This window comes from Urocampus carinirostris, chromosome 7, assembly GCF_059441175.1.
Source record: "Urocampus carinirostris isolate Australia breed hairy pipefish chromosome 7, RoL_Ucar_1.0, whole genome shotgun sequence".
NCBI classification, from domain to species: Eukaryota; Metazoa; Chordata; class Actinopteri; order Syngnathiformes; family Syngnathidae; genus Urocampus; species Urocampus carinirostris.
In genome coordinates, this window is record NC_142355.1 from 5,618,272 (window position 1) to 5,632,104 (window position 13,833).

At 37.8% G+C, this 13,833-nt stretch overlaps 1 protein-coding gene across 1 annotated transcript in view; it reads left to right on the plus strand.

Annotated features, from left to right (window-relative positions):
• sf3b3 (splicing factor 3b, subunit 3) overlaps positions 1-13,833 on the plus strand; it is a 39,256-nt gene that overhangs the window by 11,315 nt on the left and 14,108 nt on the right. Inside the window, exons 11-19 of the mRNA XM_088339585.1 lie at positions 941-1,036; positions 3,084-3,156; positions 4,852-5,003; positions 5,099-5,254; positions 9,921-10,076; positions 10,918-11,061; positions 11,836-11,958; positions 12,047-12,201; positions 12,390-12,564. Coding sequence (XP_088195711.1) covers positions 941-1,036; positions 3,084-3,156; positions 4,852-5,003; positions 5,099-5,254; positions 9,921-10,076; positions 10,918-11,061; positions 11,836-11,958; positions 12,047-12,201; positions 12,390-12,564 — 1,230 coding nt within the window. The remainder of the gene's footprint in view (positions 1-940; positions 1,037-3,083; positions 3,157-4,851; positions 5,004-5,098; positions 5,255-9,920; positions 10,077-10,917; positions 11,062-11,835; positions 11,959-12,046; positions 12,202-12,389; positions 12,565-13,833) is intronic.

A 13,833-nucleotide genomic window follows, 5' to 3' on the forward strand; every position in this document is an offset into this window, starting at 1 on the left:
AATACTAAAGTACAAACAACTGACATAAGACAAAACATACAAAAAATGTTAAAAGCAGCAGCAAATAGTGACATATTATAAATAATGGTAAATCTACTGTAAGCATCTCTAATTTTATTTATTTATTTTTTTTCCACAGTAGCTAACTTATTGTTAGCTACATTGAGTGTCTTTGGATTAACTTGTACCTACTTGAAAAATAATTGGTTGGAAAAGCATAAAATGTAACTTTAAAAAAAAATGCTCGCCGAAATTTTTTTGCATGTATCCATCGCTTCTGTCTTCATCAAAAGGGTTACGATAAAATGCCAAATTGTCCGAAGAACCTTGCAGGTTCGCACAGCAAGTCCTCATTGTTAGAAGTTATGTATTCTTCTGTTGTGGTTATTTGCTTATTCAACTGCCGTTTGCTCAGGTGCTTTTGCCGTCCGTCATGGCGCTCATACTGACCGGGAACGTGATGTCAGGTGCAAAGGGTCAATACATCCAGGCAAACAAAAGAGCAGTCTAAAGATAACTGCTCATTTTGTTACAGCAATTTTTAACTCCGGTGTACAAGTTCTTATTAACTAGGTTTAAAAGAAGATATCAGAGGTGTGCACAGAGCAGATGCACATTTGAACAACCTTGCTTTTACTTGTGGTAGTTAAAAAAACATCCAGTGTGAATATTTGCTTGTGCTCACTTAATATCTGGTAAAGAGCTGTAAATTCTACAATATTAACTTAGACTCCTAGTTTAAAAGCGATACTTGGACAGCCTCATCATATGGAACTTTTTACATGCACTTTGGGTATCTTTTCATGACGTCACTATTGTTCGCATATAGGCATCTTGTCAATATTTTACAATTCATATTTTTCCTGTTCAAGTTGTTCGAATACATTTTTATTTATAAACCTGTTTTATATGATAAGCTGCAGTTATTTTTTTCTTATAGATCGCTGATTTGGCCAATGAAGACACGCCACAGCTTTATGTGGCCTGTGGACGAGGACCTAAATCAACTTTAAGGGTTCTTAGACATGGTCTAGAGGTAAACACACATGAACTAATGATATTTTTCAAATCATGTAATCTTGGATTTTTACACTTCAGTGCATTTTTCCCCCTACATATTCAATGCTGATCATAGGTATTTTTTTTACAATTCTGTAATAAATAAATAATAAATAAATACATGATTTTTTTGTGCTATCAGTTATAATATTGACCCAAATACTACTCAATCTAATGGCACTTTTTTTATTTCCATACTGACTGAATTTAGTGTTTGCCAGGTCACCCCACTATTCTGAAGTCATTATGCAAGCTAATGCAAAGAGGAAAGAATGAAATCATCTGTATTTATTAGGGATCAGAATTTTCCGCGGATCCGCGGATTTCCGCTGTTTTTGAACCCCAAAGGTCATTCCCGTAAATCGTCTAATTTTGATGAGAAAATATTTTGGGGGGTGAGGTATGATACGTGACTGTTTCATCACCCCAAGTTAGCAGTTAGAGATGGCGAGAAAAATCGGCAAAAAGAAGCGCAGCGCATTAGATCTATAACACACAACAAATAGATCGACTCCTACCATTGGTCGATAGGTTCGCTGATAACTAATCAGCAGAGCTTTTGTTCAGAGCATTGGCTTTCTCAAACATGGCGCTCCTTCCGGTCTTTTCAAACGGTGAAATGAGTGTTTGAAAAAGTAAATATGAAAATACTAAGAAAAGAAGACGAGGCTTTTGTCTCCGAGATTGATAAAGGAATCAAGAATAAATTTAAGTGGTCATGGCTGGAGAAGACTCACAGACTGACATGTATTTTCTTTAAGCATGTTCAGTTTGTGCATTCTATTTTCAAATTAATGATGAATGGTTATTAATGTATATATTTTCATATATATTGTTGATTAGTAGCTAAATACAAGGTCCATCTTCATCATCAAAACACAATAACAATGGTGATGGTTGTAACATTGTAATCCCCCAATTGTTTTAAACATCTTAAAACTGAAAAAAAAAACATGGTTTCTGTTTTGTTGGATTTAATTCATTCTAGTGCAATTTTCACATAGCAAATAAGATAAATGCCGTTGGCTTGGGGTGGGTTTGCCCCCCTGAGCCCCCCACCGGGCTCCGCCCTGGACCTGGCCGGGGCCTGCGGCCCCTGGACCCTGGCTATTTCAGCTGAAAATGAAAATCTCCATTCTGATCCCTGATTTATGTCGGTGTTCTTTTAAATTTTTCTGCAAATTGTTCCGTCGATTGTTTGGTGTCGACTTGGTTTAATCAGGATTTGGCCGATACCAACTACTTCTCATCCAAACCCCAAATGGTCTCAGATGTTCCCAATGTCTGTGATTAACTCACACATTGTGAATCATAGCCCTGTCCAAATGCCAGTCATTTATCCAACGTGTCAATTTTTTTCATATGATGTAGGATTTTTGTTTTATATTACAAACTTCAGCAGCTATTAAAAAACAGTCTAGTCAGTACAGCGTTCCATTACTTTAAGTGGAGAATCTGTTGAATGCCTTTTGTGATAAGGGAAATTTTGCGCAAAAAAAGGGTTTGTTGTATCAAACTGGTGATGGGGGTTGAGTTATATTATTACACAGTTACCAATATTGGAAAGTTTACAGTCATTAAAAGTTATCAGTAATTGTTATGTGTTAATAACCTTTGAGTTTTTATACGCTATAGGCATTTAGTGGGAGTACTGACTTAAATGGGAGGAAAGGTTTTATTTTAAGAGTTAACGCTGTTAGCAAATGAATGGTTTTGTGTGCAATTATATCTGTTAAACATCTCCACCTTCATCACAAGTCAAAGTTATTATCTGGTATCAATGGTCAATTATCAGGCAGGAATGCCGCATACCTGATCAATTTTATTTCTAATGATATTTTGATGTTAAAAAACAATTTGATGTTATATAAACTGATAAAGTGAATCTTATTAAGAGGCCACTTGATTTTAAGCATATGTTGAAATCTGTTTAATCAATTTGATAAGCTTATAAATGTATTTTGTATAGTGTGAAAGTCTCAAATCCTGACATTTTACTTATTATCTGCCTTATTTTTAAACAGGTTTCCGAAATGGCTGTGTCTGAGCTGCCTGGTAACCCTAATGCTGTGTGGACTGTCCGCAGACATATTGAAGGTATTGTTATGACTGGGCCTGGGTTAACCATGTGATTCTGAATGTGCTGGAGTAAGAATGGGGTCCCAAAAAGTAAGGGTATAACAAAAAAGGATAACTTGTTGAGAAATAGTGAAGTAACAGAACTTCTACAAAACTCCCAGAACCAGGCCAAGGAAGTATGTCAAACTAAAGAACTTAATAAAATGTCTAAGAAGGGAAGCAGCTGAACTGTCCAGCTATTTCCCCCCCAGTAGCAGCCAGTCACTGTCTATACATTTCTAATTTAACTTGAATAAATCCTACGTATGTGGCATGTAAAGAGGTCTTTGTCTGACATGCCCTATGGCCTGGCCAAACCAATATACGAGCTGGTAGGCGTGTGCATTGATGGCTTAAAAAGAGCAACAGAAGAGCGTAAACGGTAAAATACAGGCTGCTTTTGTACTAAATAGCTCATTAACAACGGGTGATGGCAGCAGATGGTGGTTGATAGGCCAAACCAGGAAATGGAGCAGCCGTTTTCAACCAATGGCGTGGCAGTAGTCTTGATTTCTGAAAAACAAAAAGCAAGGACAGTGCTACCCAAAGGCATCGCATGCCATAACAGTATTCTTTCATTATTCACTAAATTTACAGTCATTTGTAATGTCAAAAATGAGTGAAATTGGTGAATTTTCAGGCACGATAGTTACTGATAGAAAAATGGTAATGCACTACCTATCTTGTCCGTCACAAGTTGCTCATGTCTGTCTGTCCTTTCGCTTGATAGATGTGTGTGTGTGTGTGTTGACAAACATCATGCTCACTGTGCACACTGCTCGGTTTACTAAGCTTGCTCATCTTCTTGAGAGTTGACATACACGCGAAAACTAGGATGATGATGATAAAATGACTGTCTAAAAGTGATGTGCTTCATGTCACACCAATTTTTCTTAAGCAAAAAGTCATTTATATTGCAATTAACCCATCTTTTTTAAAACATCTGTATTGCAATTAACTTTATTTAAACATGTTATTGCAAAGTCTGTCAAAACTATTATAGAGGTGGGGTAACAGTCCATTTATAAAACAACCCCCTATTTCCCCCCCTTTATTATGGGCCAGATGACCAAGCACCCATTTACAAAAGGTTTTTGTACATATGATTAGGTTAATATGCATACAACAATGTAAATATTTCAGCCTGTAAAACAAGGGTCCCCAACCTCCAGTCTGGGGATTTTACTATGGTCATACTGAACGTGAGCTGGGGGTTTCTGGCTGTGCAATTGAAATGATCCATATGATCCGCACAACTGTCACGTTGGAAGTAAACATCGCCGCCTGTTACGATAGAAACCAAAGTATGTTTTGATGCACAAATAAATGTTGTCTGCATGGCGTGCGAGTGTGGTGAGTTCTTATTAGGACACTCAAATAAGGTTGCAGTTAATTTAAGTTTATTACTCTTATTCATTGATATCGTTGGAAAAAAAGTGTATTCATGTTTTATGTCAGCCTTAGCTGAGCTGTGAAAATATTGTCAGTCGGTGAGTGGGTAGAATGTTTTCAAACATCTGAAATGGTCCATTCATCTCTACAATTTCAATAATGTCACCTACTTTTCTCATGTAACATTTTTCTTCCATTTTTGGTGAAGTTAATTTTCTCTTAAATATTGTATTTTTGTTTTCATGTGTATTTACTTAATGGTCCTTTCTTTTTACTACTTAGATGAATTTGATGCCTATATCATCGTTTCTTTCGTCAATGCTACGCTGGTTCTCTCCATTGGCGAGACCGTAGAGGAGGTGACGGATTCTGGATTTTTGGGAACGACTCCTACACTCTCCTGCTCACTGCTGGGTGATGATGCCCTTGTTCAGGTGTTTACAATGTTGTAACCTTTTCTGAACAACGCAACGGTGATTAATTTTCTCTTTGTCATTTCATCCTGTCTGATCTTTGTCTTTCTTTATAGGTTTACCCCGATGGCATCCGCCATATCAGAGCAGACAAGCGTGTAAATGAGTGGAAAACTCCTGGCAAAAAGACCATCGTCCGTTGTGCCGTAAACCAGCGACAAGTGGTTATCGCACTTACAGGTGGTGAGCTGGTCTACTTTGAAATGGACCCGGTAAGAGGAATGTTGTCACACTAAAATTACATACAGTACATGCTGAATGTTGCAGGTCTGCGAATTGTGTAACAATTTTCCCTAACAACAATTACCACCACCATAAAATTGTATCATATATTAATAAGTCTTAGATACTAGGTCGATCAGACGGATGCTATTACTATTTGGGGTGGGAGCATATGCTTTGATCACGATTCTATTGTAACTCGATACCAAGGTGCATATTCTACTTCATATTCCTCGATAATTGCCATTCTACAAGTATTGCGATTCGATATAATTGATGATTGCAATTTAATTTTCATTTGTAAAAACAAGCAACTTAAATCATATACTTTTGGGACAATAAATCATGAATTAAGTTCAAACAATGCACATCGGTCTGTCAGTCAGTCCGGAAGCTGACATTTGTTTTAACAGAGACAATGAGAACTTAACAGGTACACAATGCAACAACTTTACAGCCACAAAATGTAATCAACTATAATGTCGTTGCTTGCTTTCATCCTCCATAGTCACACAAATAATCACGATTGACAGATATATTGTTCAGAAAAAAATCCCCTCTGCATTATATGCTATTATGATATCAGTTTAATAATAATACTGAATACCGTTCTGAAGAAAAGCAATGTAATGTTCAAGAAATCAAGTCAAGGATTAATTAAGAAATCATTATTAGCTTGACATTTTGTTCCTTTTATTAAAACTACCCCTGTGCACGATTTCAGCCTGTTAAGTTAAAACTTTTTGAGGAACAATGATGAAACCGATCGAAAGGTCTTTGACTAAACTTTTCAGTAAATTAGTGCAAAAATGTGGTGCTAAGACTTTTAAAGTGACTACAGTAGAGCATATAAATGTCTCTTTGCTTCTCTTCAAGTCTGAAAATTTCACACATTGAAGTTGAAGTTCTTAGGCTTTGAAAACAAAAATTAGTAAATGGTAAAAGGAGGTATGTAATTAAGTAAACATAGTTTCTCTTAGAAAAAAAGAAAGAAAAAAAAACAATCGCACAGCTTAAGCACTGTTAACTAGTCATCAACTTGAAAATGAGCTTGTAAAGTGAAATTGTTTTGCCTGGTGGGTCATACAGCTTATCAAACTTGTACACCAGGTCTCTGAATGCTTGATTGTCAATCATATTGAACGGCAACATTTCAGTAGCAATGTACCCTGTGGTACAATCTTTTATCGTGTTTTAACCCTGTTTAGTGGCACCTTCTGGAAACAAGGTTTGCCAGACCGCATCTTCGGTAGTTTGGGGCTTACAGCTGTTGCTCGGTTCACATCCACAATGTGTCCAAAATACTAAAGTGGTACGTGGTTTTGAATCTAAAAGTTGCACCGCCTTAAAAGATAGCCGAGTTTGTATGCTTCTGCATCTCTGCGCGTTGGCATGAGTTCCACTATATTTCAGTCATGGATGGTCACAAAAGGGGGTGCTGGGAAGAAAAAGAGACGGTAATCGCGATTGTAATAAAATATTCCCGAATATGAAAAAGATTGGCGATTAGATGATTGTATCATATTTGCGACAGCCCATTTGCTTTCCCGCATGTCTACGTACCGGATATGTCAGAAAAACCATGACGTTCATTTTATAAATCGCAATATACATATTAATAAATTTTCCACTCCTAATTATGATCGGCTTTTGCCTTTAGCGATCTTCCTCTGAATGATTTTATTTTAGAAATGTTGCCACTCTACTTTCTGTGGCGCCAACTCAGAAAGTGGGTTGCCTGTCTGTCTGACCTCTGAATGAATCTTCTATTCCCTTATTACATGGTATGGCATTCAGACATACCTCTTGGGGAATTAAAGGAAGTTCACTAAAATATTCTATGTCAATAGGTGCAAATGCGTGTGCAAAGTAGAAAATACACAAATGCAGTGTTTTAGTTTTAAGTCTTGTGACTTGGTGAAAATGTACTGCAGTAATCGGCTCTGAGAAATGGGACCTTGGGGAGAAGACTAACGATCACTGAGTCATCTGCAGATCTCATGATGGGCCTTTTTTACATTTTTCTACATAGGTTTGTATAGTAAATTATACAAGAAAATGGTAGACGAAGGCCTATCATGAACCAATGGATGGAGGCGCAGTGTCATGAAAATCTTTTATTTTTTTCTTCAGTTTTTGTCTACCTATTAGAAGGTCATTCATTTGACGCCTGTTCTGCCCCAAGCCATGATAGCCCACTTTAGAGTCATAGGCCATGGCGTTACTGTATCCCCACCCAGCACTGGAAGCACACTAACCCCCCTTTTTCAAGCTCCTAAAACGCTTGGTGTGTATGACCGAGGGAACCACTTGGGACATTATCAGTGTGGCATGCCACAACCGCAAACTGCCAATCTTAAGTCAGAGTAAATATGTTTTTTTGCACAATCAATTCAGGTTTGTTTAGGAACGTAAGTAGATAAACATATCAGACTGTACAGCAGGTCAGGGACAAAGTTGTAGCCAGGTTTCATGCAGCGTTGAGCTTTTAAACATCCCAAACGCTAAACATCTGCTGGAGCACCTAAGCTGACATGCGTTTTATATGGTTAATCTCTAAGAAGAATCCAAGCGTAGCATGGTAACTTCCAGTGGGCTGTCGGAACGTTGATAAACGAATATGTGTCTCATGTCACCAGTCACTAAAATATGTTGTGCCACGTATCACTGGAAAGCTTAGACTCCTGATTGAAAATATGCTGACCATATCAAAATGTACTCATCACAGAAATGTCACAGTCTAAAACGAGATACAAAAAACCTATAAAGCCGCGATGGCTCAACAATATGTCACTTGATAGTCAGCTGATTATAGGATTTCCCGCAAACTTTTAGTCATTACATCAAGGACCGGCAAGTAAATCCAACCGTGTAAAAATATTTACTCCTAAACACATGTTAATGCTGACAGATATAAATGAAAAAATACGCCTAAACAGGTTTCCGCATCATTGGACGTTGGTTGTTGTAATCAGTTTCGCCATAAAAATTTGCGTTTATGATTAAACAGGACCTAAACCACGAGAGTACAGTTCCTGAGATACCAATGCATTCCAGACGAACAAGTAATATGTTGTGGTCGACAGTATCAAAACCAGCACTGAGATCCAGCAGCAGTAACATTGATGAGGCACCAGAATCTATTGCTAAAAGGAGATCTTTGGTTACTTTAGCCAGGGCTGTCTCAGTAGAGTGATTTGCCCTAAATGCTGACTGGACAGTTTTAAAGAGGTTATTTTCTGACATGAAGTCATTTAGCTGCTGTGCAACGACCTTTTCAAGTAATTTTGCAAATAATGGCTGATTTGACACTGGCCTATAATTACTTAGGCCTTCTGGGTCAAGGTTAGGTCGCTTAAGCGTGGGTTTAATGACGGCAGACTTGAAGGCTACAGGAACAGTACCCGAGGATAGCGATATATTAATAATATTTAAAACTGATGGTCCTAAGATCCCAAACAGATCCTTCACCAGTGAAGCTGGAAACAGATCAAACAGGCAAGTAGTTTGTTTGGCCCTACTGACCATCTGTGTTAGACTATCATGGGACAAATCATTAAAACTGGAGAATGTTTCTGAATAACCGCTGACACGGTCCTGACCTAACACCTCCACATCTTTGATTTGTCAAAGCCCACGTACTGGAGAGCTATGTTCTGCAAGACGCTATGTGTAAAGTTAATATACATGCTGCATTTCAATTAGCCATACCGAACAGATGATGTTCTCAGTATCAAGCTGTGCCGAATTAATTTCTTGAGTAAAATCAGCAGACTGATTGTATTCATAGCTGGGCAGAGCCAGGACAAATACAGAGCAATCAAGAACAAAAGCAACCAACACATACTAACCTGGATTCACCTTACCATTTGCAAATGACTCTAAAAATGCAATCGTGAGCAGCCGTTAAAATATATGTAATCATTCAGTTATTTAACTTTGGGCGAGAACCGCATTCACAGCATACATGCAACTGTCGATTACGGCTTCTAAATGTTGTTGATTCTCCGTTAGACTTAAGACTTTTTAAAAATTGATTTCACCACAATCCACACAGATCAAGTAAAGCCAAGATTTCAAAATGCACTAAAATTTTGAAGCCATGAGTGGTAATTAGTTTTTACTAAATAATTTATGGCACCGGTGTTGGTCCAGTATTTTAGGTCAGAGCCAAAATCCTGCTTGCTTTTAAGGTTTCCCTGCTCAACCACATCTGAATAGTTGGTTGTAAACAAGTCTGACCTATTAGATAAATCAAAAGCTTGTAGATCTGTGGCCTGTGAACACTGGACATATATTGTGATTGTTCAACAATATTATACAAATGTATAGTGATAAATGGATATAAGAAAATGTTATTAATGTGTATTTGAATCCTCTGTTTTGTGCATCATTTTAGTCTAAATTCTGAGCTGCTAGAGACTGCCTAAATGACTTGAAATATTTGGACATTTTCACAAAAACTTTTTCATTTTCACATGCTCTTGGTACTACTTAAGAGCTATATTTTATTTTTTTAGTGTGTCTGCTTAGTTGTTAATTTCATGTTAATTATGTTTGGTTACTTGTATGCAGTTATGCCTTTTATGCAATTAACTGACAACTTGGTTTTTATTTCTGATAAATTGTTGTATTTCTTTTGTTCCATCTCCCCAGTCTGGCCAGTTAAATGAGTATACTGAACGTAAAGAGATGTCCGCCGACGTGGTTTGCATGAGTTTGGCCAATGTTCCTCCTGGCGAACAACGCTCTCGCTTTCTGGCTGTGGGACTTGTTGACAACACTGTTCGGATCATATCCCTAGACCCCTCGGTAAGAAAACAGGTTCTCCTTTTTTTGCTGGTTTATGGAAACCTTCATCTTCACAGTAAAACCCTTAAGACTGTTAACACGTTATCAAATATATATGTTTATGAACACAAATCATCCTTTTGAAGTGCCCTGAGAGTTTTGGACTGTTGCATTACCAGTAATTCACCATCTTTGTTCCCCCTTTTTTAGTAAAGAAAATTAATGAAGCTTTGCCTGATGTTCATATAAACATGGTTTTGCAACATTAGATTAATTTACATTGATATTGTGAACATTGCCAATTATTTTGCCATCCATTCTACATTTTTATGCGTATTTTGTCCCAAGCATTTCACAGAAAAGTCAACATTGTCGTTGAATTATATGGTTAAGTAATCATGCAAATGCACACTCAGTGTTAAATGATTTGAGAGGCTCTATTATACTCAGGACCCCATTTTTGTGAGCACAAGCGGTTAAGAGAATGGTTAGCAGGTATTGGAAATTTGAGACTAATTGAAGTTCCTTCTTCATATGTCAAAACAGTTTCTTTATAACAGCATAAAATGACATCAAAGATGACTTTGCAAATATACAAAAGGATACTTGTCAGTTATTCAATCTTTCAACGTAATATCTGCGCAAAAGCACCACATGATAGGCCTCAGCTGCACAAATGCAAAGAAGCCACATTGATGACTCCTGACGAGTTTGAAAGGTTTTTTTGTGTCTACCTCAAGTCTTTAATGGTATTGCCGGAGGTCATCAGTACTAATACCTAACCTAATAATGTGGTTCTAAAGAAGAAGAAGAAACCCCAAACACAGCGCGAAAAAATTAATTTGAATCTTTTACTTTCCAGGACTGTTTGCAGCCGTTAAGTATGCAAGCTCTCCCAGCCCAGCCTGAGAGTCTCTGTATTGTTGAAATGGGAGGAGTTGAGAAACAGGACGAGCTTGGAGAGAAAGGAACCATTGGCTTCCTCTACCTTAATATAGGGCTTCAGGTAAGATACATCTTTACATCACATAAAAATAACGAAATTCCTATAATTGTTTTTTTATTTGATATACAAATGTAAAATACAAAACTAATATGCATGAATAATATATAAAAGCAGCATGGGTCATTGGTATTGATTTTTTTTTTTTTTGGCCCTGAGGTTATGGGGAAAAAAGTTTATAAGAAAATGTGGTGGAGCTTCAGGTCATGTTCTGAGGCTGATCGGATTCAGTGTTATAAGGAATTAGTTAAAATTGCAACCAACGGATTTTTCCAGCTATTACTGTGAATGTAGATTTTCACTTCTGTTTCTGTAATTTTTCGGGGGGGTTCACTTGCTTTTTCAGTCCATATACTAAGCTGCCTTGTATTTTTTAAATGAATCTGATACTATTTGACATGATATAAAAAAATAGTGAAGCACTGCCCTACATGGAAAGTATCTTCCTCTTTTTGACCTGGCTGCAGGTGCTTTTTTTGGGTCCAGAGTATTTTGTTGACATGATAGCTTTTAGAGAAACTCGACATTGAAGATTTGCTCGTATGTAATATAGGCTCGTCAAGCAGTTTTCTGTACGTGTGCAAATAAGACCGCAAAGTTATTGTCACAAAGGCCTACAGAGGCAAGAAAGAAGCAACGCGACTGTTTAGCCAATCCAAATACAGAACACAAGGCACGATCAAAATAAGCAATGTATCAAAACCACGAAGAATAAACCGCAATATAGTGAGGGATTACTGTAACCGTGTCTTGTTTGTGTGTCATCTCTTGTGGTAGAATGGTGTATTGCTGAGGACTGTCTTGGATCCAGTCACTGGTGATCTGTCTGATACGAGGACTCGCTACCTGGGCTCACGTCCTGTCAAGCTTTTCAGAGTCAAGATGCAGGGCCAAGATGCTGTGTGTTTTTGCAAATGTTTACAAGACAATTGTACTTTCTTCAAAGTTGGAATTAATTCCACGTTAATCCTTCTGTCATCATCATCAGGTGCTTGCCATGTCCAGTCGCTCGTGGCTCAGCTATTCGTACCAGTCTCGTTTCCATTTGACCCCTCTTTCGTATGAAACCCTGGAGTATGCTTCAGGCTTTGCCTCCGAGCAATGCCCTGAAGGCATAGTGGCCATTTCCACCAACACGCTGAGGTAAAAAAAAATAAAAAATAAGAATTGGGCGGGTATGGACAGGTCTGCTTGTAAAATGTCTTGCCTACTAAACTGTACAACAACTGCTGAATTATGTGGATGGTTTTCAGTGTCTGGTCTTCCTTTAGCTTCAGAAAGTTATGCATTGATTTGGCACCTAATAAACCTTTTAATGCCTTTCCTTACAGAATTTTGGCATTGGAAAAACTTGGAGCGGTCTTCAACCAAGTGGCGTTTCCACTACAGTACACTCCCAGAAAGTTTGTAATACACCCAGAGACCTGCAACTTAATTTTGATTGAGACTGATCACAATGCCTACACAGAGGCTACCAAAGCGCAAAGAAAACAACAGATGGCTGAGGTAAGGACATTTTTGTGGGGAGTAATATTTACCGTAAATTCCGGACTATAAACTGCTACTTTTTTCCCAAATTTTCAACCCCGCGGCATATTCAGAGTTGCGGCCAATTTATGTAATTTTTCTAACGGGCCGCGTATGAGAGGTAAGATTTAGACCGGTGAAATATATGTGCCGAGGAAAATCACAAATTATGAGCGTTAACATACCCTCATCGTGCAATTTGCACAAAACGGGCTCATGACGCGGCCACTATGTCAAAGGCAAACGGGCACATTACTGGGACGTATTGAGGCAAGGCAGCGTGGAACGACTTCATCATGACATAATTTCTTTCCGACATTGAGAAAGAGAATCTAGATGTCTTTACCAATATGGAAGAAGCGTGTCGTCTGCCGCGATTCTTTCGATTACGGCTTTTATTCCCTTAACATACTGATTAGCAGGTATGCGAGCGTCTTTTTAGTAGCGTGAGGCTACCTCCCAAAGGCACGGTTTAGGATGAAAGTTATATTATTATTATTATTAAAGCTTTGAAAACTCTCTCGATGTACCGTCTTTCTTTGTAAATATGTGTAATATGTATTTGCAACTGTATATTTTTGTAATGTATTTATTTGAGACACTTATTCTGCACGAGCAAATTAAAAAAGAGGGGCGGAGCAAACGCCAACGCTGATGGGAAAGTGGGGACCGGTAAAAGTGAGTTTTTGTGGACACGGCGGACAATGGATATTTATTTTTCCCACCCTTACTTTTGGAAATATACACTTTTTTTTCCTTGAATTACTATCAACAGGCACCCAGAATCTGCAGGTCTGCAACAAATTTTAAGTACCTATATAATTTTACGTTCATTTTGGCGGCTGTGATTTTTGGACTGTGTGCTTCAATGAAAGACATTTAGTTTCAATCGCGGGACTTGAAGTTCGGCTTCAATTAATCTCGTGTTTGTTTGGTGAGGGTTCATGTGGCTTATATACAGGTGCGGCTTGTGTATGGACAAAATTGGTTTTCCCCTTAAAATATGATGGGTGCGGCTTATAATCAGGTGCGCTCTATAGTCCGGAATTTACGGTATGACTGAGAATGCACAAGAACTTTTTTACTACCGATATCCAATAAAATCCTGATTCCGTTGACCGATAACTGATGAATTACTTAGACTACTTTCTATGTTTTGACAGAAAGAGCATACATCAAATTACTTATATGTGTAACTGTTTTAGTTTTCAATACACTAACAATGTTATACCACTCTTTGTAAACATG